Genomic DNA, 24200 nt, shown 5'->3' with positions numbered 1-24200 from the left:
CTTAACCAATACTGAGAGAGCCTGGGGCGAATGCAGGGAAATGTACAGGAAATGGTTCCTAGCATTATGCTCATTTGTTTTGCTGGGGAAAAGCTACTCTCTGCTTCCGTATTTCTCCAGGTCACTTTAGGCCAGGTGCATATATCCATTTGACAGCTATGTAGTTTCCTGGGCTGTTGGGCAGCATAATGAATTGTATGTTAGTCTTAGTCTGGGGTGGTTCTTGGGGGGGGCTGGGTCTGTGCCCCTGTGACAACATGCATGCCCCCTCTAAATACGTAAGCTACTTGTTCCGGAAATAAATGTGATATTATTATTAATAATAATATATAAATACTATTATTTATGTTTATGTATGTGGGGTAAAATTCTGTGTGCTGGGAACAGGCGAAGTGCAAATGTAGGCAGATTTTCTTGACGGACTCTCACCACAGGTGCACCGGGTGGTCGAGCCGCTTCAGTAGGTGAAAAGTGAAGTTAACAACAGAAAAGAATAATCAAACTTGTGGAAGTAAGACAAGTCTAAACAAAACATCAGAGTGAATTGCATATTGATGAAAAAAGCAAAATGTGACTACAAAGCATTGCATAAATGACTTGTCAGTTTTCTAAATGGTCTTTTACTTTTGTTTGTGAATAGCACTGTGCTTGGGTCAAATGCATCTGGCCTCCCTATCAGATCAACTGGCCCCTTGTCTGGCCCCCCTCAGCGGAAATGGTTTAGAACTGCCACTGATGTTAGGAGGATTCTTCAGGAACACTGTGCTGTATTAAATAGCAATTTTCAGATACAGTCAGGTTCCCTGCAGGATTTCAAGATGACACTGTAAAGAAAGTAAGGGGAATTTTTTCCGGCTCCAGCCACTGGCTCATTCCTTTGAAAAAAGGCCTCTATGAAGTCTGAAGCTCATAGAGAAAGTACTTAATACTCGTGTTGCCTTTGAAGTCTGGGGTGACAGTCACGTAATTAGGGAATCCCATTCCGGTGTCGGCCTGGGCCCACTTTTTCTTTCAGCGCTGGAGCTTTGCGATCGCTGGTAAGGTGTCACAGATGGAAGGTGGATGGTAAAATGTATGAGTTTTCACCTTGACAATTTAAACTTCCTTAAAGGGTGTTTGAGGCCGTTTGCTTGCTGCGGCGTCCTTCAGATGCTGACTTTGCTGCTTGGCTGGGGAGCCCTGCTTGACACATCCACTCCTGTCCTGCTAGGAGTTAAAATGGCAGGATGCTTGATTTGGCTTCTGCTCTCCTATCCCAGGGCCTTTGGTGTTCTGCCTTAGCAAACTTTGCTTTCATTCCCTGATTTTGCCTTGGAAGGCTTTCCTCGTCCTCTGCTGTTGGCAGTTGCGACTGCATTTTGTCTTTTATTTTTTGCCATTACTTATTTATTGCTGCTGTTGGATGTGGGGGACTTTTGCGGTTTGTTCCTTAATGTTCCTCGGAAGCCATGCCAGCGATGGAGTCTTTGCGACCTGGTTTTGGTGAGAGCTGTCCCCCCCTTCATGGCTTGTGGAGTTTTATGCGCCTCACTGTATCGCTGCTTGGAAAAGGGGGGGGGGGGGGGTTTTTTTACTGATCAGCAGATACAAAGAAGAAGAGGATTTTTAATGCAAGTTCAGTTTGATTTATCTGTTAGCCCCATGCCATCCGGAACATGGTAAGGTCCCCCCCCCCCCCGACAACGATTTTCAGGGGACGTCTTTAATCAAGCGTAATGTGTGTTATCTCGAGGCTGCGTTTTTTTTAAACGCCATTAATTCCACAGTGCGTGACGGGGAGGGGGGACCTGAGATAACGACCACGCCGGGCCCCCACTTGGTCACGCTTCCTTCCAGCCCGAACGCCACAGAAAATATCCGGAAAGATGGAGATTGTGCCAACTCGCGTAACTCACGAGCCATTGGTCCCCCCACCCCGAAAAATTGTAAAAGCGGTAACTGGAACTGAGGATGTGTTGCAGATGTACAAAAGAGTGAGTGAGAGACAAAAATGTGAAATTGCTCCTTAGGACACTGAGGAGGCCCCTATGGAGCAGCTCGGAAACGCTGGGTCCCCTCCTGTGAGTCTGAGCGGTGAGATGATCATGCAGACCTGCCCAAGGTCTTTATTATAACATGAGTGTGTGCTGCGGTAACGTGCCCTTTACATCCTCCGTGCTTTTGTCAAGCGACCGGTGACTAGAGAATGGGCCAGCATTTACAAAGAAGGCCTGAAGACTATGGAACATCTGGGACCAGGGGAAGGGGGGGAGGTGGGGTGGGATTAAGGGGGAGTCAGTGAACCTGTTAGCATCCCAGAGGGAGCACATGTCATTTGGCAAGCTGGGATTTTCCACTGAGCTGCCATACTTTAGACGCTCAGCTTGGGAGGGGATTGTACTGAAACGGCATGAAATGAACGGTAATGAGTGTGCTTACACTGGGGGGGTGGAGGTGTTCACTAAATTAATAAAAAAACACTTGTTGCACTGCAGGAGGTCTAGTTCATTTTCCCCCCCCCCTCCCTTTTCAGTTCTTTTTTTCTCACCTAACCTGTCTCGGCTCAGGGCCGTGGGCTGGAACGCGGAGGCCCGTTTTGCAGCTGTCCAGCTGATTGCCGGAGACTCATTTACGGGCTCACACCTCCCTTTAGTGTCTCTGGACTCTAAAAGAGACCTGGAACTGCGCAAAATTCAGGAGACCTGATCTGAGCTGAAAAACAGCCCATCTGGGTTCAGCTCAGCCCTTGCTGCACATCACATGTGTGTGGCTGGTTCAAAGCAAATACTGCACTGACGTTAAGCATGCAAATTATTTTGGAATATCATATACTACTGACTATAAAGTCAGCGTGATTAACAAAGTGGAGTAGGAGGAGAGTTCTGGAAAGTGGCCAGATGGTTTACAGGCTTGTCCTGTGTCAAAATGCAGAGTTTGCTTCAGTTTGATACCTTGGGTGCGTCTTGATTATTTAGCGAGTGCGAGAATAATATTTACCACACTGCTCTATTCTAGATCTTATCTTGTTCTCAGTTTCATGACCTAGTGATTAAATTGTCTATGAGGGGAGATTGGGAGGGTTGTGTAATTGGCGGAAAATTTACCGTGATGATGTAATATTTTCGGGGCCTATTTGCATTTGCACAGTGCGACTAAGTAAATGTTAAGTCTTAACGGCCTTTACACATAAATTAATGATGTGCAATTTTTAACAACCGTGACGCATTTAAGTGAAGTGATTTGACTCAGTGTAATACTTACTTAAGGATACAGCCAAAGACACATGATCTTTTTATTCAAACATTGTCTGATTTTTTTTTTCTTTTCTCCTCCACTTTTTCTAACTTCAGCGAGAGTGTGTGTGAGAGAGAGAATTTCCGCTTCTTCTCCGGAACTCCTCATCTCGTTGCGGCAGCAGGGGTCTCCCATCTGATAGATAAACTTCCAAATCCGTAATCGGTGGGATTACCGTGCGACATGACTCGCTGACTGGTTTAACCTGATTGGAACCGGTACAGGAACTGGGGAATTGGGTTAAATGGTCTGGGATCAACTTCACAATAATCCCTTTGACCGTGTCTTTCTGAGTCTTTCTACTGCATTAATCACCGGCCTGATGGCCTGTGAGGCAAAGCCCCAGCGCTGCTGCAGATCAACACGCTCCTGTGAACCACAAAGGTGTGGGAATCTCCCCCTGTGCCTGTCTGCATCCCTGTGATGGTCGGCCATTGGCGCTTCCATGCCGAATGCTTGTATACAGCAAGATCCACACTGACCTTGTTGGAGTGACACCCCTAAAGGTTATGTAATGGTTACCGCTTAATGGGGATTGTGGATCCATTTTTTCCGCTGCGGGAGGGTTGTTCTGCTCCATTTCAGCGCTACATCTTCATAACATTGCCTGGTTTGAGACTGAGCAACTTTGGGAAGTGGCTTAAGGTGTTAAATTTGTCTGAACAGGCTAATGATATTGCCGTATTGCAAGTCTTTGTGTTCATACTGCGGTAAAAATTGTAATTGAATTTTTGGCTTAAGGCAGTAACCTAGAAAGAGCCGCCTGGGTTAATGACATGTGGAGGTGCCTTATTTTAGTACAGCTGTGGATCAGAGATCTCTGCCTGACATTTAGACATGCACACAATGCTAAGGATTGTATTGGGTGTAGATATGTCTGATGATAAGTGGTTATCCACTTGTAGGCAAGATCTTGGTGTCCTGAGAGCAAGTCCATGTTGGGAGATGGTCTTCAGATACATAAGGTTTATCTGGAATGCTTAGAGAAGGTTGCCTGCCTGATCCCAGAGCTTGTGGGAGTCATGTGGTCCGCATCACTTCTGATTCAGAACAAGACCGAAGCAACAAGATTCATTATCGTATTTATACCGCATCTCTGGTATGGGCAGGGGAGGCAGCATACAGAGCACTTCAGACCATACCTCTCTCTCCAAAGCCACAGACTACCTCCGTCCTTCTAGGGGAATCTCAGACAGTCCCATACCATCTGTGAGTTATAATTCCTGTGGGCTGTCCTGGGCCTGCATTGGGGCCTAGTGCCCAACGAGATGTGCCCTGAACAGCTCCCCATGGACCTGACCAGGTGGCATCCTTATGAGATGCCTGAATCACCACCACTGAATCCTCGATCTCAAGGAGCAGCAGCTTGATTTTCAGGGTCCTTCTGGATCTTTGAACTTTTCACCCCATCTCAGAGTGTGAGCTTGGAAACCCTGGAGAGGAGCCTGATTTCCACCTGGATAAGAAACCTTGTTTCAGGCTGACAATCCTGCAAAGAAACCATATTTCTAGGCTCAAGAATAAGTAGGTTCTCATTAACCATAGGTGAGGGAGGTGACACAGGTTGACTGGAAAGCCTTCATACCTTCACAATGGACAAAGTGTCCCCCTCTCACCTGAATGAAACAATCCAGTCTTGTCTGGTTGGACACCATGACCAAGGAGGATTCTCACCCCTCATCCCCAAGTGCATAGTGGAGATCCTTGTTGGATGAAACTAAAAGTATGTCATCATCTGCAAATACCAGGGATATTACTTCTAGACCCCCATGCAGTACATGCTTCCAGCCGCAGCTGTGCCTTGACATTCTGTCCATGAAAATCACAAGTGGAGATAAGGCTCACCTTTGTAGGAGGCCAATACCCACTCTGAATGCCTTCGATTTTGTGTTAAGGATGCAGACACAACTCTTAATACCTTCACAGTGGGACCGAAGAGAATGCAGTATTGGCCCCAGTGTCCCATATTGTGCTGGGTCAAATTGTTATATGCATACCCTCACAGCTAGAGAGGGAGAAGAATTGGTCCTGTGTTTTTACAGTCAGGCCAATTGCATAGTGTTCCTTCTGAATCCTAAGTCTGTTGGAGTCTTCTCTGAAAGACCCTATAAGTTATACGATGCAAAGTTGCAATACATTCTCTAGCTCCTCCTTTTTAAAAAACATTCCCAGTAAATCCTGAAGGCTCATCTGGCTCTTCTTGCCCCATCTGGTCTCCTAAACATGTACCAAATCCAACTGTCATTAGGCCTCAGTTACTATATCTGCCACTCTATTCATCCATGTATCCAGCCCCAAATCAGCTAATTCAACTGCAAAGTTAATAAACCTTAGGTGTTTGTCATGGATAATCCTTAGTGCAGTAACAGCTAACCACTCAGGTTTACATTTGGGAGGCCATTTTTCCAAATTACACCTTGTTAGGAATCTCTGCCATTCTGCAGTCACCCAGTAGAATGACAGTGTGTGTAAGAGATTCCTTTTGAATCTGTCACCCAAGTCTTAAAGATGACTGGGTACTCCAAACTGCTTTTCAGTGCGTACGCACAAAAAAGAAAAGGCAATTTGTAGTGAGAGATGCGGCCCTCTTATTTACAGGGTAAAATTCCAGCTACGCAGCCCCCTGCTTGGGACATAATATCCCTACACTTGTTGGTTTTTCTTGGTAACTTTCATTTGGGGTTTTTGTTTGACTTTAGTTTTTCCGTTTACTCCTCGCAGAACTGTGAACTAGGGGAGGTTCTATCAGGAATGTAAACTCCAGATGTCTTAGACCTATGGATTATTGAAGTTTACAAACCCCCTACATCACACCATAGTCACTGTCCTTGAGGGGATTTCCCTCTGGGGTCAATAAAGTTAACTTGATGATGTAATCTAATACAATTTTCTGATGTGTAAAGGAATCATATGCGTCGGAATGTGCGTGCAAGTGTTTTTAGGCCACTTGTCTTAATGGATAACTGTGTCGATTACTTGACTTCCCATAGATGGTACATGCTTTTCGCTAATCTCTTTTTATATTTGTGGTATGGGGATGGCAGAAACTTTAGTTTGTGTTTGTTTGTTTGTATGTATTTATATAATATAAAGTTATTCAAGGCTGTAATACTGCTTTTATTTTTTAAGTTCATCAGCCTTTGCAGTCCTCTGTGTCTGTGGGTTATAGAAGTTGAAGGTTATTCGCAATATGCAATAAGTCATTTCAAGAGGGGGTACAGTTTTTTTTTTTTTTTTTTTTGACATAGGGTGGTCTAACCACGATATAGCTCTGTATGATCTGTGACAGCCCCCTCCTTCCCCAAAAGCTAATGTCAGCACAAGTTTCCCAGTGACTGTAGGCATCCCCTACCTGCCAATATTCTGCTATTTCTCCCTCCAAAAGGCATCGATCCTCACCCAGAAGTTTTTACGACGTGTTCGACCTGGAAAGTGCCCAGGATCACCAGTCTCTGGTGTCCAGATAGCCTTGCTGTAAGTGCTGGGGAAGCAGGCCAAATTGTTGGTCGCCCTCCAGGAACAGATAAATAACTCTGTGAAGACATGGGAATGCCGACATGTGCACTTGGTCTATCCCACCCGCTGAGAGCTGAGCCATGTGTTCACAGAATGTACTGGAAGACCTTTGCACTACTCTGCGAACTTCTGAGGAGATGTCGCCTCTGCATTAGTGCGTGCCCAGTAAGCTGGAATTAATGGTGAAGGAACAACCTTGTATGTTGCAAGTCAGCATTACGTTGTTGGTTTTCTTGCTTTGTGGAATAAAATCAGTTGAAGTTCTTTCTCTTGAAGTATGGATTCTCTTGAAGTGCCTGTACTAATTATGTTGTTGCGTTTCAGAACTATGGGGTGTCCTCTGGCACTGGCCCCACCTCCGCACCAGTCATCGGACACAAGAGCATGGTGATTCCAAACCAGCCTCCCCTGACAGCAACCAAGAAGTCTACAGCCAAGCCTCAAACCCCAACTGCCTCTCCAAGCGCGATTGCCAAGCCCCAGGCCCAGCCCCAGGTTCAACCCCAACCCCAGGTTCAACCCCAACCCCAGCCTGTTCCAGCCTCCTATACCACTACCTCCACCCCCAGTCGACCAGCCATCAATGTCCAGGTGAAGACTGCCCAGCCCAGCCCCCATTACATGCCCCCAGGTCCCCCCCAGCCCCCTCACCAGTTCCATCCTCAGCCCCCTCATCAGTCTCCTCACCAGCTCCCTCACCCAGTGCGCATACCAGCCCCAGCCCCTTATGGCGCCCCCCAGCTCCGTAACAATGCAGATTTTGCCTATGGGCCACCTCAGCCCAGCTACACTCCTCAGCCTCTCAGAGGGTACCCAGAGCAGCACTACCAGGTGATGGGGCAAGGTCTGCCCTATGGGAACCAGAACACCTGGAGACCCGAGCCTGGTCATCCTGCTGCACCCTTCAGCCAGGGCTATCATCCTCCAGGCCCAAAGAAGACCTACATCACCGATGTGCCTCCTGCCCTGGCACCATCGACAGGCCCACAGTTCGGTTCCGGTCTTGTGGCCCAGCAGAAGGTAGGCCCGCACCTGTCAGATCATTCTGTTCCATGTACATCAAACATGCCATGGGTGATTAAATGACGCAAGCAGAGAAGCTGATGTGGTAAATAGTATCACCCTCCTGGCCATGGGAAAATCCGCCTTCAGCCGGGCATCCTGGTTATCAGTCAGCTCATGGATTTCCCTTTTTTCCCGGTGGAGTTAGAAGCTCACTTTAAGGCCAATAGTAATGAAAGTTGTTGTTGTCATTCTTGCAGTTTAATCATCTGTGTGCAGTACTGGCCTGGATACCATGGGAAATACCAGTATTTATGTCTGATCCCTCTTCTCTCTGAAAACTTGTGCAGGACAGTTGTTCCATATATCTGAATCCAGCAGAATACACACCTCTTTGCCTCTTAGCATTGTGATTGGCTAATCGCAGTACAAAGAACCACGCTTTAATTCACCTTACAGTGCTCTTCAGAACATGCCCCAAAGTTCTTAACGAAGATGCACAACAAAACAGTAGTCAGTTAAAATTTCATACTGGTTATGCCGTAGAAAAATGCAAGAAGATAATGAGACAGTCCTGGGGGGGGGAAACAATCTGTGGATCCTACTGACTTCCCAACACTCCCTGGCAGGCCAAACTTACACAAGTTTAAAAACAGACACGTAGGAGGCCCAAAAACTGGGAGTGAAACGGTGGCCTTCTGTTCAGCAGCGTTAGGACAGCCTGGGACGCTGAGCAGGTTTGCCTGTGGCGACACTGTATCTGTGAAGCGAGTCATGGGTGTAGGGCTTCTAGCTTCTTGCCACAGACACCTAGGCCATCAGGAAGAGGATCTCAGCTTCCATTGACTCAAATGGTAGCGCAAATATCTTCATACATTACGTCCGTCCATCCATCCATCCGTCCATCCATTCATCCATCCATTCATTATTTGCCGATTATCTGGGGTCGGTTCGCAGGGGCACCAGCCTAAGTAGAAGACGCCCGGACCTTCCTCTCACCTGCCAGCTCCTCCAAGGAGACACTGGGGTATTTCCATGCCAGCCGAGAGAGATTACCTCTCCAGCCTGGGTCTGCCCTGGGGTCTCCTACTAGAGGGACCTGCCCAAAACACCTCCCCAGGGAGCCAATCTTAATACATTTATCGTTATTCAGTAGAGGGTCACGCTGAGCATTTTCCTGTCCCAGGATGCAGAAGGAACATGGAAGATGGCACCCTGGAAAGAATGTACTGATGGATCAGGGCGATATAGAGGCCCCAGTACACCTGACCACATGTCCTTAGACTGGAGGAGTACTCCAAATGGGTACCTGAAGATTATCTAGTACAGACATGGGGAGAACATTCAGACTGCACACATACACAGCTAGGGGTGGGGATTTGAGGTGTGAGGCGATGCTATTTACTGATCCATCATACTGTCCTATTATTGTTACGGATATTATGATTAGGCGTGGGAATTGAGCAACCAGACTTTGAGGCGTGAGACCCAGTGAGTTGGGTTCCCCAAATCTGGTCCTGGAGGGCCAGCCCTGCAATACGGTTTGCAGGTTTTCCTGCTCAAACAGACCTACTAAACCTGGCAGTTGGCTGGTAAGCTGAATAAAGTGTGTCTGAGTAGGGAAATCTGCAGACTGTGTTGCGGTCTTGCCCTCCAGGACCAGAACTGGGGAACCCTGCCCTACAGATACCTTCAAATGATGCTGAATGCTGAGAGACATTACCATACAACTCAGCAGATGCAAACATGTTGTCCTGGTTTTTAACATTAGGAGAAATACGTTTGTTTACCAACTTGGTGGTCGATCCTGTAATAGTCAAATCAGAGATTAAAGCAGATCATTACAGTAAGGACAACGTGTTTTTCCAAATTCGCTCAACAGAATAGGGTGATGGGGCGCTGCAGGCATCATTAATTGATGTAGAGCATAGATAAGTATTGGTTTGCTCACATCAAAGGTACTCTTCTCAGTGCTTGAGAGCCATGGCAGTTGCCTCTGTAGTTAGATTGTTTTTAGTATTATTGCTGTGGCAAAAGAACATATGGAAGAAATGTCAGGGGTCATGGGGTGTATGAGTGTACATGAGTATACTTCCTGCTTGTCGGTTGTGCGGTTAAGATACAGGACTCATGATGAGAGAGTATCTGCTTTAAATCCCAGTATAGGCTGCTCCCATGGTGGGGTGAAAACGTGCGGCGTGGCCACTGCTGCCCGTGTCCAGTCACGGCTTTGACTTCCCTCCATGATGCTGTCTCATAAGTTTCCCAGCGGCCCTTTGTAGCTGATGTCACTGAAGTCTGGCTTTGCAGCCCCAGCTACCCGACGGTACCCCTTTTGTTATTCAACAGGGGGAAAAAAAAAGAAAAAAAAACTTTAACAAGCTTGAACCGGTAAAACGGGCAATTTGAAATTAATTATAACTAGAGCCATGGAGCTTTTGAACCCCCGACTGTCGTTTTTTTTTAATGCATTTTCCATCCTTGTTATAGATTTGTCTTCCTGTGCTTTTATCATGCCAAATAGGGCTGAATTGGAAGATAAAAGCCTTAGAATTAAAAAGAAAGATTAGAATGAATGCAAAATCTGCCAGTACTGCCTTTTCATTGCCACTCTAGGCTGATTAAATTGCAACATTTCAACTTGGACACAGAAGGACTAAAATGTATTTTATTTAATTAAAAGTATTATGCAAGTGAAAACAATCTACAACATTAAGTTATGACCTGATAAATTTCAGTGTGGTTTCGCTGTATGTGTTATCAAAGTCGGAGCTGCTTTCTAGATATCCTCTTTCTGTCTTTGATTTCTTGTTTGACTTCTAGAGTTAGTTGGTTTTAACAAACACCTGACTTGAGTCGCTAGGTGACCGGGACTCGCGCGTCGATGCGTACGTGACCCGAAACGCTCACGATTCGCCGCTTCCCTGCACCGTGAGTGATGCGTTTGGTTCGGAGTGAATTTATTGGCTCCAAGTGATGCGATTACCCAGCCTCAACGGTGTTTGATCTTTTTTGCATTAAAGGATGGAGTTTTTAAAAAAAAAAAAAAAAAAAAAAACAGGATTTCATGGCTGACAGTTAATTTAGCAGTTTCTGTGGATCTTGTGACGGCCCTAATCGGGGAAAGGCTTAAGCTCGATGGTGACTTCTGTTACTGCTGAGCGTGACTGACGTTTGACAGAGGATTATGCTGCGGCCTGCTCTGCCTCTACAGGAGAGCGAATCTTCCGGAAGGTCATTTGCGTTTTGATTGGGTAACATAACACAGAGGGGGGGGGGGGGGGTGCTTCGGCTGTGCGTTATCAACCTCAGACTGCTCTGCTGATAAACCTTGACCTCTACAGGCCACGGGGTTTTGTGTCAACATTCTTATTTATTTCAAGCATATTTGCCTTTTAAACTGACAAACATGCTGTGCTTTGTTTTCCTTCATGATGCATTTTATCATGATCCAGTGCATTTTACACAGGGTGAACTTGCCTAGTGGATTCCAAAGTAGACCATCAGGTAATATGATATAAATGCACACACAATGTTGCTGGTTTAACTCCTGACACGGGATTTAACCTGAGTTACCCCAGCAAAATATGTATCGTAAAGTTGCTTTAGGAACAGACCCCAAGTGTCTAGAGCAGTGGATTAGTGATGTCTTTTTAGGTGGGTATACTGTTATACCATATAAATGGTTATACGCACTTCTCCTCTAACTGATACACATTTCTAAAGCTTTTTAGGAGGAGTATATGGTAAATCTATTGTTGTTTCTTAAGATAAATCTTTATTGTCATTGTCACTTGAACAACGAATTTGAAAATGCAATAGACCCAATGTGTGGCATAAGAGTAATAAAAGAATAAATACAATTGACTGACTATACAAATTGCACTGATGAAATACAAAAATTAACAGATCTATTTTGAATTTAAAGCCATGATTGCTTTGGGATAAAAGGCAATTTGTCCTGGTTTTCATGGCTCTGTATCTCTTGCCTGATGGCAGAAGCTGAAAGAGACAGTGACCGGCATGTGATGAATCATGTAAGCAGCTTTTTTAGAGGTGGGAATAAGCTGTGTACCTGTGCACACCCACCTCTACATCTCTCATCTAGAGGCAGCTTTGTTCTGGTGGCCGTAGTCCCTCCCCCCAATATCAAACTCTCTCCCACATCATTGGTGGTGGCTCTCCCGTTGTGCTTTGCATCAGCTGTATGCTGGATTAGGGATGCAGAGATGTTGGGGCCGACGACGCTTGGACTGTATGGAGAGAGGCCACACAGGGGCTCCAGCCTCAGTCCTGCATACTCGCTTCCATACCACGCACCATCCTCATTAACTTTGATGCTCTTCCCTCAAGTGGATTAGAGTAAAGGAGAAAATAGCTATTTTAAAAGGTACAGCGCATACAATTTAATCAAATCGGTAGCCTCAAGAAAAATAAGACTAATTTTAATTTAGGACTCCTTACGTCTATATTTATCTTTACTGGAGGAATTGGAAGCTGACAATAACTGGATTGGAAAATATGTCGATAGGGCAGACCTGCCTGCTGCCTTAATACAACACCTCTCACCTTCCTGTTCCTTTCTCAAGAAAGGCATCTCGGTAAATTCCTGGCCACAAATCATTTAAAATATCCCTGCTCCTGTGTAAACATGTCCGTTTTTAAACTCGCTGGTTTGTTTTACGTGTTTGGAAGGGTGTTACTATCCCTGCTGGCCTGTTTTTACCTGGGTGTCACTGTCATGCATTAGAGAAACCAGGGGTGATTAATAAACGTAAAAACGTTAAAATCTCTGCCCATCTGCTTATAGAACCTTCTTCACATGGTCAGGTTACCCTTGATGGTGAAAAGACATGATGGGATTTCAGTGCTAAACCAGAGCTGCTTCTCTGAAATGTCACTGCACGTAAATGGAAGAGGTGTCCATTTGTGAAATGTTCCGGTGGAAGCCGTTCATGAAGCCATCTGTATTTTTGGTGAGCCTGGGAATCTGAACGGTGACAGGAACGTGGTCTGCTGATGAAGAGGGAGCAGGAGGGGGGGTGGAGGGGATAAATCCGGAGCACGAGCAGCAGTCTCGAAGAACTGTGTCAGACGGGTCGGTGTCTGATTACATTTTTATGACCCTGACACAGGTCTGCGCTGATTACTCTATGAAAATGAGATGCTGGATTGAGTTTTGCTAATTGGACCTAAAAAAAAATTCAAATGGAACCAATTTTGACTAAAAAGGCAAAATTTATTTCCGATTCATGTAAATGAGAAAAATAAATAATAGGATATTTGAGAATGTTAGGTAACGCAAATCAAAGTGTGGACTTTGTTACACGAGTAATGTTTCTGGGTCAACCTGTAATACCCTAATAACAGACCAAGGTCTTTGACCTCAGGTTTTCCACTTCAGATCTCAGAATACTTTTATTAATTCTTTATTAAACTGCTTTTATAAACCTTAAATTTCTTTTCTGGTCTCATTAACTTCCTGCTACTTCATTTGCTCGAGACAGTTGAAGCAAAACTAAACACCAGTTATAGGCAAAATGTCATGGACATTATTACTATGATTAGGTAATATGTACATATTTCTTATTTGTCACAGTTCAGGTGGAAGTGTCCTGAGGTTTGGATAGTTTACCCACCGCCATTTTTTTTACCCTTAATACACCCCATGTAGTTTCTGGGTATGAGTTACAGTGCTGGTGTCCTCTTACTGACATGTCTGTTTTTCTCATCAGCCCTGTCCAGTCCCAGGTTTGCGCTCAGTCGTTTATTTATAGCGCTAAGTAGCGAGAGAAGGAAGATCAAAAAGTGTAGCAGATACAGCACTTTGGCTACTGGCATTGCTTGCATTCTCCTGTCGCAGTAACACTTACTCAGAAAAAGGGGCTTTCTACCCTCTGAAATAGAATGTGTTCGGCCTATTTGAAGCCGTACCACAACCATAGCCATGTAAGGCCACCAGGTGGCGTAGCAGTTAAGGATACAGGCTGAAGCTTGTCCTTGGAGATCTGTTGTAGTGGCCTTGAGTCAAGTCAAGTGGGCTGCATTGTCATACCATCCAGAAACAGGCACACAGGGGCATGAAATATACAACAGCATTAACTGGGGAGGGTTTACATAAAACCATGACAGTGCAAAAACAGGGGGCCTGACACAAGGCCTGATTTGCTGCAGTATGATATGCAGTGCAAATGTGTAAGAGCTGTAAACCGACCTCAGCGAACACGTCACCTTGAGTGGCGAATCGTGAAGCAGCTGGCGAATTGGCCGAGTGTCACATGATGCGGAAAAGATGGTGGCTGCTGCTGTCTGCCGTGGAGAGCAGATGGAAATCAGGGCTCGGAAGAAAAACCATGTGTCACCTCCAGTGGAAGGTCAAACTGGAGCTGTGGTTGACTGGAGTGGGGCAGGGTGCCAGGGTTCGGGTTCTCCATGACGAAAGTGGAGATGTGACCATGAATGACATGGCTTGAGAAGACTGTATCTTGTCTAGGGTAAAAGTGAAGTTTTCACTTAATTACATGTGTGTGCTTCTGCTGGGTTATTTACTGTAGGCGTTGACCCACAGATATGCAATCTGTTGATGGTGACCCTGTTTTTGAGTTTAGCTTCGTACCATCTCCTTTGTCTCACTTGGTGTAGATGAATCGCAAGGTGGCCAATTCGCTTGTTTGTTTACAATAACCTGTCAATTTTGAATGGATCTGTCCGCGTAGCTGAAACGCGATTAAAATCACCACAGCCCACAGGGCTGATGAGTGTCGATAGGCTGCCGATTAAGCTCTGAGGCCAGTTTCTCGGCCGGAATTATTATAAATGAAGTCAGGAGTGAATTGGTAATTTCACGCTGCCTGTTTTTGTTTGTCTTCGTCCTTATGATGGTAATGATAATAATTAAGACTGTGGTTTGTTCTTTAGATTTATGGATGTCATTGTTTCCGACAGCCTGGCCCTCTGGGCGCCTGGAGGGTTTTTCAGGCGTAATTTCAACTTTCACATAGAACTGTAAAGTTAAAAAGAAACCAAAATCATGGGAAACATATATCACCAAAATATATGAATTTATGCTTTTACTAAATATAAAAATGTCAATCCTTACACATTTCTTTTATTTATCTGTGTCTATGCTCAAGAAGAACCTCTTAAAATACATGCACATATTTTGACACAGTGGGTCCTAGACCAGTTTTAATAAGTGATTTTCTTAAATATAAAAAGTGAAAACTAGCTGATTGCACATAGGTATATTAATCTTTGACAGGTCCTTGTGAGACTTGCTGCATGCTGTTCAGTTGCTGACTCCTCCATGTTTTTGGGGAGATGTATTTTATCTGGAGATAATCAGTGTCCATGTTCAACCAGCATGAAATGAAAAGATGTTTCTGCAAAATACTTTTACATATATCGCTTTTTGTTGTATTGATTAAAAATGCAAACACTCTAGGCCTGAGATTGTAATCTTCTGTCACACACAGCAGATTTGCAGATGGCATCGAAGGTTTGATTCCTACTACAGCTTTCCGCGTGTGGAGTTTCTACGGTTTCTGAAAATGTGTGTGTAGGTGTGCCCCAGGTATGCTGCCTTCCTCTTGGTCATCCTATGCTGCCGTGCTGCTCAGGCCAGGCTAGCTTCCACTTTCCCACTGCACATGCTTGCACTAGGCCTTTCATCTCCTTGTACCCAGGATGGATGAGCTGTCATTAAAAGCAGACTAAGGCCTGCTTCGTACTTTTGCAGACCTGGCCGTGCCTTGATCCTGAATGTTCAGTATTGTGTTTGTGTGCCAGGCACCCGCATACATTGACGCCAGACCATGGGTAGCGCTGTAGAGCAGAGCTGCTCTTAGCCACTGTTATGAAGTATGGTATGGATGTTGTATTAAAAATTAGTTTTACTGAAACTAGTCGTGCATTATGTACTTGCAATACGCAAGACAGGGTCATTATATATGTTTGTTATAGCTTAGTTATAGTTTTTTCTTTTTTTTAACTTTTTACAGAGTATGAGTATTTATATAGTTACAATACAGTATCACTCATAGTTATTTTGCACTATTATTTTCTTTACCTTACCTTTATTCCTATTGTTGTACTGAGCATGTAAAGGACAAAAGAATTTCCCTCGGGATAAATAAAGTTTTTTCTTATCTTATCTTATTATCGTTAACATTTTCTAAACAAATAAAATAAGATAGGAAAATAAATATTGCTTCTGAAAGTAACTGAAATGAAATAGTTAAACTTCAAGCATTCTTCATTGCTGATTGTAGATACTATTTAGGTAAAAATAATTAACCGTATCTATTTTTCGTGCATGTATTTCTACCATGGAAATAGCGAATGGCACTACTTTGCGCCTTTACTTCTAGCTAACTAAGATCTACAACTTTATTTCCTTTACTAGAAATAAAATTACTAAAACTTAAACTGAAATTAAAATATATGAAGACTAAATCGATATACTTCTACAAAATAAAAACTAATAAAACCACACCGAAAACTTAAGCTAAACTGAATATCAAATGAAAATTGAAAATAGTATAAAAATTAATTAAAAAATCAAAACTTTAGCAGTGATACAAGGACGTAGATAGGTATATAAGCACATTTTATTTCAGTTTGCTGCCATCTGGGAGTCTTTATAATCCTTCAGTGAGGAATCGTATAAATTGTGGAATTTCCGGACTTCCTCAGCCAACTATTCTTCGAATCCACTCTCCTTGTTTGTTTTCAGTCTGATCAGAGAGGGTACAAAAGGTGTTTGTATATAATCTTTAGTCCGATCTCCTTTATGTATTTCTGGTACTTTTCATCTGGTCACTGAACCATCGATGTGCGTTTGTGTCACCAAACAGACCATTGGCTTTGTTACAGTTTCTGAGTGGTGTGTGACCCCCCCCCCCCCTCCCTCCTCACTGTGGTGATGAAAATGACATTGGTTGGGGGGGTGATACATATTTGGGGTTCTTTATGGAGGTTGAAGTGGGATTCAGGCCTTTAGTCCAGACTTTTAAACCGCGTGTCCTATTGTGTATACATCTTCAGATTTGATCCTGCGTATTCTGCGATCTGCGAACACTGAGAATGTGACAAAGTAAAAGGTAAAACTGCAAGTGAAATATAAGATTAGTATGACTTTTCTCGTATGTGCTATTTGTCACCCTGACCCCTGCTGGCCAGGGTTGGACATGACAGCTTTTTAGCTCCAGCCCCCTCCCCGTGTGCTTGCCTACCCTGTCTAGGAGCGGTGGCGCTCACGTTGCTCTGACCACATCCTGCCAGCAGTTTGCAGAATTGCACGGAAGCCGCCCTATCACTCAGCCCATGACACACACACGCAGGCAGTTAGGCAGGCAGGCAGGCACACATGTGCGCACACACAGCCTGTGGATAAATGCGTGAGGCAGCGCATGGCAGGACCGGCAGGCTGCGATGGCGGCGGCTCGGAGCGCGGCTCCCCGCGGAGGTGACAAAACACCACCGCGGTGTCTGGACAGGAGAGAACTCCCAGGGTTCCCTCCAGATTTATGGCCGTTTTCCCCCGATTGTTTGGTTAAGGGATGAAGAAAAGCATACGCCACCGTTGGCTGGGGAAGCCAAATTATACAGGAAGCTGCCGTCCCTCTATTACGCGGGGGAAGAGAATCGTCTACCAGACCTGTTAAGGCACAAATGAGTGTGAATCTAAATCAGCCTCACCACGCTCGGTTAAATATATAAACTCAGTGAGAGGAGGGGGTTAGGGGTGTGTCCTCTCTGCACGAAAGGCATTTGTAGGTGTTCATGTGTCCCCCATCGCTCTGCTTGCTGTGCTCAAATGGCCCGTTGGGTCGCACAGCCCGCATCATCTTCGTGCTCAAAGGTTGCTGATGCCCCTCCACCCACCCCCAGCACTTAAGACTTTGACGTATCTCTGTTGTGGGTGGATGAATTGATGGGGGGGGGACAGTTTCTCTAACCTGACCTAGTTTTCTCTCTCTCACACACACACACACACACACATACACACACACACACACACACACAAAGTGACTGCAGTTTTCATTTTTATCTTTTGAAGTTTTAGTTGTTTATCCATAATATTTCTGCTTGCAGATCTCATACCCACATCTCTCCTAATGTTAGAGCCAGGACTCTTCAAAACCCAAATGTTATTTGTAAAGGATCCATTGTAGTGTCTCTTTTGGAGAAACTACATCTTCACTGGCATCACAGGCCAAAGATGAGGCTTAAGGAGTGAAAAGTGTGAACAGGAAACCAATAATCCATCCATCTGTTTTACCCTAACCGCTAACCCAGGATGGGACTGTGGTGACCCGAGAGTCTATTCTAGGAAACTCGGGGCGCGAGGCAGGGGGACACCCTGGACTGGATGTCAGCCTACGGCAGGCTGCACCAAAGGCGACTTAAAGACACCAATTTAGCTAACTGCATGTTTTTGGATTGTGGGAGGAAACCAGACTCAAATGAGTTGTAAAAAAGAAAAAGCAATATTCATTCTTTTTTCTTTTTTTTTATCACATTTTCACAAGATTCAGGCTCATGAAAACCACAGGAAACTGAACTTCGAGCCCCACTTTTTAGCAGCCCGCCTCAGAAACAGCCTATACTCACATCTCAGTGCCTCCCCCTGGTCTAACTGGGAATCATCTGTGAGCCAGCGATGCATTTCTGTGTTATTTTCGTGTGTCTGGTGTCTAGCCAGCTGATTGTGAAGCAGAGAGATGTGTACTTCAGCTTGGCCGGTAGTTTAATATATTTAGAGTATGCAGCTTAGCATGTGTGGAAGAAGATACGCATGCAGTCGTGCACGTTTTAACGTACTGTGGTACCTCCAGGGTTCTGCCTGACCAAAAAAAGAGGATGTTTCCTCTGTGTGTGCTGGTTTATATAACTGTAAATTCCAGAAATAAGATCTTTCTTTTTTAATCTCTTGCACATGGGGGCAGAGCCAGGTTCTTTGGAAAAGATTTTTCTGGAAAAAGCCGGTACGGGAGCAGCCTGTGTCTCATGACCATCCCATGACAGAAGCGCAGTAGTTCTTGACGTGTCCATCAGCTCGTCCTGGCGGAGGGGCAGCCAGGCATAGGTGTCACACAGATAATCGGAAGATCTACTCGGGGATAGTGATGTCATAGACGCATTCCTGCTCTGGGTAAAGGGGCATGGGTGGGGTTGTTCCTTTAACAGGCATTCTAAAATATGAACAATATCATACAGGACTGAGGCTTAATATAGGTATGTATATTATGCTCTTTGAGTTAATTCATGTCTGTGCACCCCGAACATCCCAGGTGACTTTCATTGGAATCGTAGTTCCAGTTCCGAAAAGATCCAGTTCAGAGGAAGAATTCGCAGAAGGAGTTATTACACATGGAAACCTTGTTTTCAGCATTTCTTCAATCTACATGTAACTCTGAGGTAGCGGGCTTATAACCAAACGGCAGTAATTCTGAATTATGCAATGTCTGCAGGTGCAGTTGTACCAAAAAGTACAGCCAAAAAGTACAGTCTTGGCCAGCAGTGTGGCACACAGTCCTCCTGTCCAGGGATGCAGTAGTGCAGTAGCACATTAACATACTCACTGACTCCCCCTGTCTGAGGATGCAGTAGCGCAGTAACATACTCGCTGACTCCCCCTGTCTGAGGATGCAGTAGCGCAGTAACATACTCGCTGATCCCCCCTGTCTGAGGATGCAGTAGCGCAGTAACATTCTCGCTGACTCCCCCTGTCTGAGGATGCAGTAGCGCAGTAACATTCTCGCTGACTCCCCCTGTCTGAGGATGCAGTAGCGCAGTAACATACTCGCTGGCTCCCCCTGTTCAGGGATGCAATGGTGCAATAACATACTTGCCGATTCCCCCTGTCTGGGGATACAGTGGCACAGTAACATACTTGCCGAGTTCCCCATCCCTCAAAAGGAAATGAATTGTTAATTGTGGGCCATTATTTCTGCCAGCATGTAAATTCTTATTACCTGCCACTATTTGTTATAATGTATTAGGTGGAATGCAAGCCAGACAATCACTTAATGCAGTTCATTAAAATAACCTTGAAGTAAATGACAATCGAAGCGTTCATTTGGCACACTTAAATTATATAGTGTGATTTAAGGCGTTCTTAATATTTTAATAAGCTTCATATTTTACAACAGTGTCAGTCCTCTGAATGTTAAAGTATCATAAGTGAACTTGAGGTAAAAGTGTATTGTATTTATGATATATATAAAATGTATGTATATATTACTTCCCATATCTGTAGTGTAAGATAACATTACATTTAGATTATATTGCATTTCTGATTTTACAATCAAAGGTACAAAATTGATCCTTAAATATTCTCAGGGGACGTGATGATCCGTAAACACTGGTCTGGGCCACATTTGCAGTGACATATCAAATTGGCACGAATACCTTGACTCATCTATTTGGTGATAAACGGCGATGTCAGTAAATCAGCCGCCTTACTGTTCCCTTACTTGCCAAGACTTTTCTCGGGCCTGGATTTCTGTATTTCTAAAGCTCAAACAGCCTCAGTTATCATGCTTCCAGAGTTAAAAAGTTAACCGGCTCCTCTGATCTCTCATCCAGCCACTTGCCAAAGGCTCTGCCAGACCGATACACCTTAACAGTGAATTTGGTTACGCTGGCATTGAAGTGCTGTCATGTGTCTGTTTTCCAGGGTCCTGCCCCCATGACCAGCCGCCCCGAGGAGGAGCTGGACCGTCTGACCAAGCGGATGCTGTACGACATGGAGCACCCCCCGTCCGAGGAGTACTTCGGTAAGACGGGGGAGAAACCCTGAAACCCTCACACCCCCTGTTTGCTTCTTCGTCTTTCCTGGAGCAGGTGTCCATCTCAAGGTTTATGAAAAATGTTTTTAAACCAATATCGGACTTCTTCCAGTGTGGGCTGTGGAACACGAAATCTAAAGGTGTGTGTGTGTGTGGGGGTCAGGGGTGAAGAATCTAAGTAGGCTGCTGGCAGATTCCCCCCCCCCACCGTATTTGCCCTGTGAGTCATGGCTTCTGGCCTAGATAACATCCTGTGTATTGGAGGACCATGGCTGAAATAGTGTGTCCCTCATTAAATCTGTTAATTTGTAGAAATGTGCGATCTGTGTGGAAAGATAAATATGTGCTTTCCGCTGAAACGTATCCTTCCCTGATGGTACAGTTCAGGTTTGCTAAAGTAAACAAGTATTTAACAAGAACAAAATGCAACACAATAGTTCACTACAGATACGTTTATAGTGCACATAGTAGACATGCAAATAAAAACAAATGTTATACTTGCCCCAGTGCAATTTATGAATATACAATCATACGCTAATATAAAGCCTAACAAATATATGCTTATCCACCAGAAATATCCATTTAGCAGAGGTGGAGATTTCAGGTCCAGAGAGTACAAATCCAGACCTAGATTTTGTTTCAACCAACCAGTTCAGTACTGTGTCACTGTGACTCTTTAGTCTTGGTCTGAAATCTGCAGCCCTGCTCTTTAGCTTCACTTGTTTGTACATCTGCACGTTTGTCAGAATGGTTCCGTGTGAGTAGTTCTCTTGGTGGGGCGTTCCTGTTGCTTATCAGTACAGCTTTAACAGCATGTTACTATAATCCACGTATTTTTAACCTTGACCTATGCGGCCTACAAATGGAAACAGTTTAGTTCTGGGTTCCCCTTCCTTGGAATGTGTAATCACATTAGTGACTAAGGAGTGGTTGGGGAGGGGTGCACTTAATAGTGATTTCTCTGAAGGTGTCTTCACTCTGACTGGGACACTATTGCTATTTTTTGAGTTTACAAAGCAAATCTGATATTCCCTGGAGCCCATATTTATCACCTAGTAGGGCTCCTTACCATCCAGTGCCCCTTGACAGTATGACTGTTGCACTGAGCTAGTCGACTTCCTGTCCGACTAACAAATCTGCCCATTTTACTTTGACCTCTCATTAACATGGGGTCAACAGCAGACCTGTATTCAGAACCCTAAGCACTGCAGTGCATTTTCACTGCGTCGCGGAGCATGTGGATAAAAACAAATGAAAAATAATAGTATTCCTGGACTTGTTTGTTTTCTAATGATTAAAAAGCTCACCGCCCTGGTCTGAAAATGCCATCCCACCATGTTTGGAAAATTTTATTGAAGCGCTCTGTACAGACTGCCCTCCACTGCTGTTCGGCAAATTTAAACCACTAGCCCACCCCCGCCGCCCCCTCCATTATTCACATATTCGGATTATATGTTTAAAGTGGAAGATTGAGATATTCAGAACTGGGTCCTGACTTTAAGGCCAATGAAAAAAATGTGGGTTCTGAGACTTTTTACCGAGTTGGGTAATTCGGGTCCGGCGAGTGAAAGTCCAGATCGGGATTTTGTTTCAACATACCAGCTGAGTACTCTGTGACCGTGACTCGTTATACTGAACTGGTTGGTTGAAACAAAATCTTGGTGTGGACTTTCTGAACATGAATTACCCAACTCTGTGCATCTACATACCATTAAACATACATACACAATATATTATAAGAAGACCTGGGACCTCTGCCATGTTGGCCTCCAGTTGTTCCAGTTAGATTAATCCCGATCAGTCTGTTTTGCATAGAGAGGGTCCTCTTTTCACAGTGTGTCTGGAAACAGGTGTGGCCTTTGGAGAAGTACAAACCCCAGAGAGGACAACAAGCTTTTCTCTGCTGCCCACGTTCCCTTTCTGAATTCCCCACATGGTCACAAGGTATCTCCAAACCACAGTCATCCCAGCATCTCCATTGTGATGGCTGTGGGCAGAATAGGGGGAACGACACCAAGATCCCTCACCTCTGGCTCTTGTGCCGGAAGCGAGGCATCTCTCTCTGTTCCTTCGATGGAAACGTTCCTTTGTTGTAATGGCTTAAGAGTTAAAGCTAGTTTGATACACTTTGCCTGCTGGTCTGATTCATTTTTCTGTATCTTTTTTTTTGCTTTTGTTCTTAATTGATCTAGCTTAGATTTGTGCTTCTTAGAAGCCTCATTACTAGTTTGCACCCAGCGCACACCGACAAGACTCTTTGTTGATTCATCTGTTTACAAAGGTTCCCTTTGAAATTTAATTAAGGCTCTTTCTGTTTTTCTTATACTTAATTCTATTAAACTTAGATTTTCTAGTTCCTTGTTTTGTTCTTTTTTTGTTGTTTCTGAATGGCTCTGTTTTTCCTAGGAAGTGTGTTTTGGTCACATCCTTTAATGGTTTTGTTATTAATAGCTCCCAGAAGCTGAACACTAGATGGAGGGCCTTGTGAATTAAGGGTAAGAGGTTGTTTAGAAACCTGACAGTGATTCCGATGTGGCCTTTATCTTTGTTAGTAATGGATAGTGTAGTAATGCAGAGCAGCCCCCCTGCACTGCAGGAAATGGCTGACTCATTAGACGCCACTTGTCCTGTCGCTGATAGCGAGCACACTACTACAAACTCATGATTGCACCCTACTGATCTTGCACCCTGGCTTCAAAATATGGGCGTCGTCAGATTTTAATCATTTGGATTGCAGAGTGCGGTCACATCACAGACTTAGAGATGTCGCATTGGCCTTTTAATATCATCCTTAGTATTGCTTTAAAGCAGCCCACGTGCAGCAGGTCAAAGACTGCATTTTAGTTACGTTAGTGCATCGTTTTCCATTTGCGTACTAGAATTTTTATTGTAATGCATGAATTGAATTGGTCCTTTTTACTGCGTATTCCATACAGAGAAGATTCGTTAATTGTGATGGCAGATGTTTCTGGTGATCATGGGCAGACATGGTAGGTTGTGCTGCGTAGGTGTATCTCTTTCTAGGGCAGTGGGTACAGGTCGTGAAGCTAAAAACCAGGACACACTGGGCCAGATTTATAAATGTTCTGAAATACCCTTCATTGTGTTGCTCTCTACTACGTTTAATGAATGTACTGATTTCTAGAGATTGTTTATACTCAATAGAATATGATGGAGAGGCATCTGAGTGTATAATCTATAATCAATGATCTAAAGATAGTAAAGACTGTAAAATTAAGTTCAGCTTCCTAGAACACATTGGTTGTCATCTTGGTTCAACAAGAATGAAAAGTCAGCTCTAGATATTCATCCTCTCATGTTAGGTACAAGTGCCCTCGAAATTGATGTGAAATCTAGGTGAGTAATATAGGAAGGGTTATCAAACTGTGTTGGAAAAGGCTTCCTGGGATGAAGGGCAAGCAGAAGAGCCAAAGTAGCTAAATAAAGATGATGTAGCTGGCAGTTAGCGCTTGCTCAGTGCAACATAGCATATACTACACAGAAATAAAGGAAGCTCTGCAAGCCGATGTGCATTAATGGGATTTCCGTTGGGCAGTTTGGAGCATTGTCCTAGATACTCGGTTCAATGGCTGAGTGCATTTGCATAGTGTTTGG

General features: G+C 44.4%; 1 protein-coding gene across 5 annotated transcripts in view; it reads left to right on the top strand.

Annotated features, from left to right (window-relative positions):
* LOC125716355 (LIM domain containing preferred translocation partner in lipoma) overlaps window positions 1–24200 on the top strand; it is a 100972-nt gene that overhangs the window by 61110 nt on the left and 15662 nt on the right. For all 5 annotated transcript variants that reach the window (XM_048988559.1, XM_048988555.1, XM_048988557.1 and 2 more), the window contains 2 exons: window positions 7114–7809; window positions 20474–20573. In XM_048988559.1, the coding sequence (XP_048844516.1) occupies window positions 7114–7809; window positions 20474–20573 (796 nt within the window). The remainder of the gene's footprint in view (window positions 1–7113; window positions 7810–20473; window positions 20574–24200) is intronic.

Source organism: Brienomyrus brachyistius, chromosome 21 (genome assembly GCF_023856365.1).
Source record: "Brienomyrus brachyistius isolate T26 chromosome 21, BBRACH_0.4, whole genome shotgun sequence".
Taxonomy (NCBI): Eukaryota; Metazoa; Chordata; class Actinopteri; order Osteoglossiformes; family Mormyridae; genus Brienomyrus; species Brienomyrus brachyistius.
Note: the sequence above shows the minus strand (reverse complement) of the source record. Positions and strands in the feature narration are given on the sequence as shown.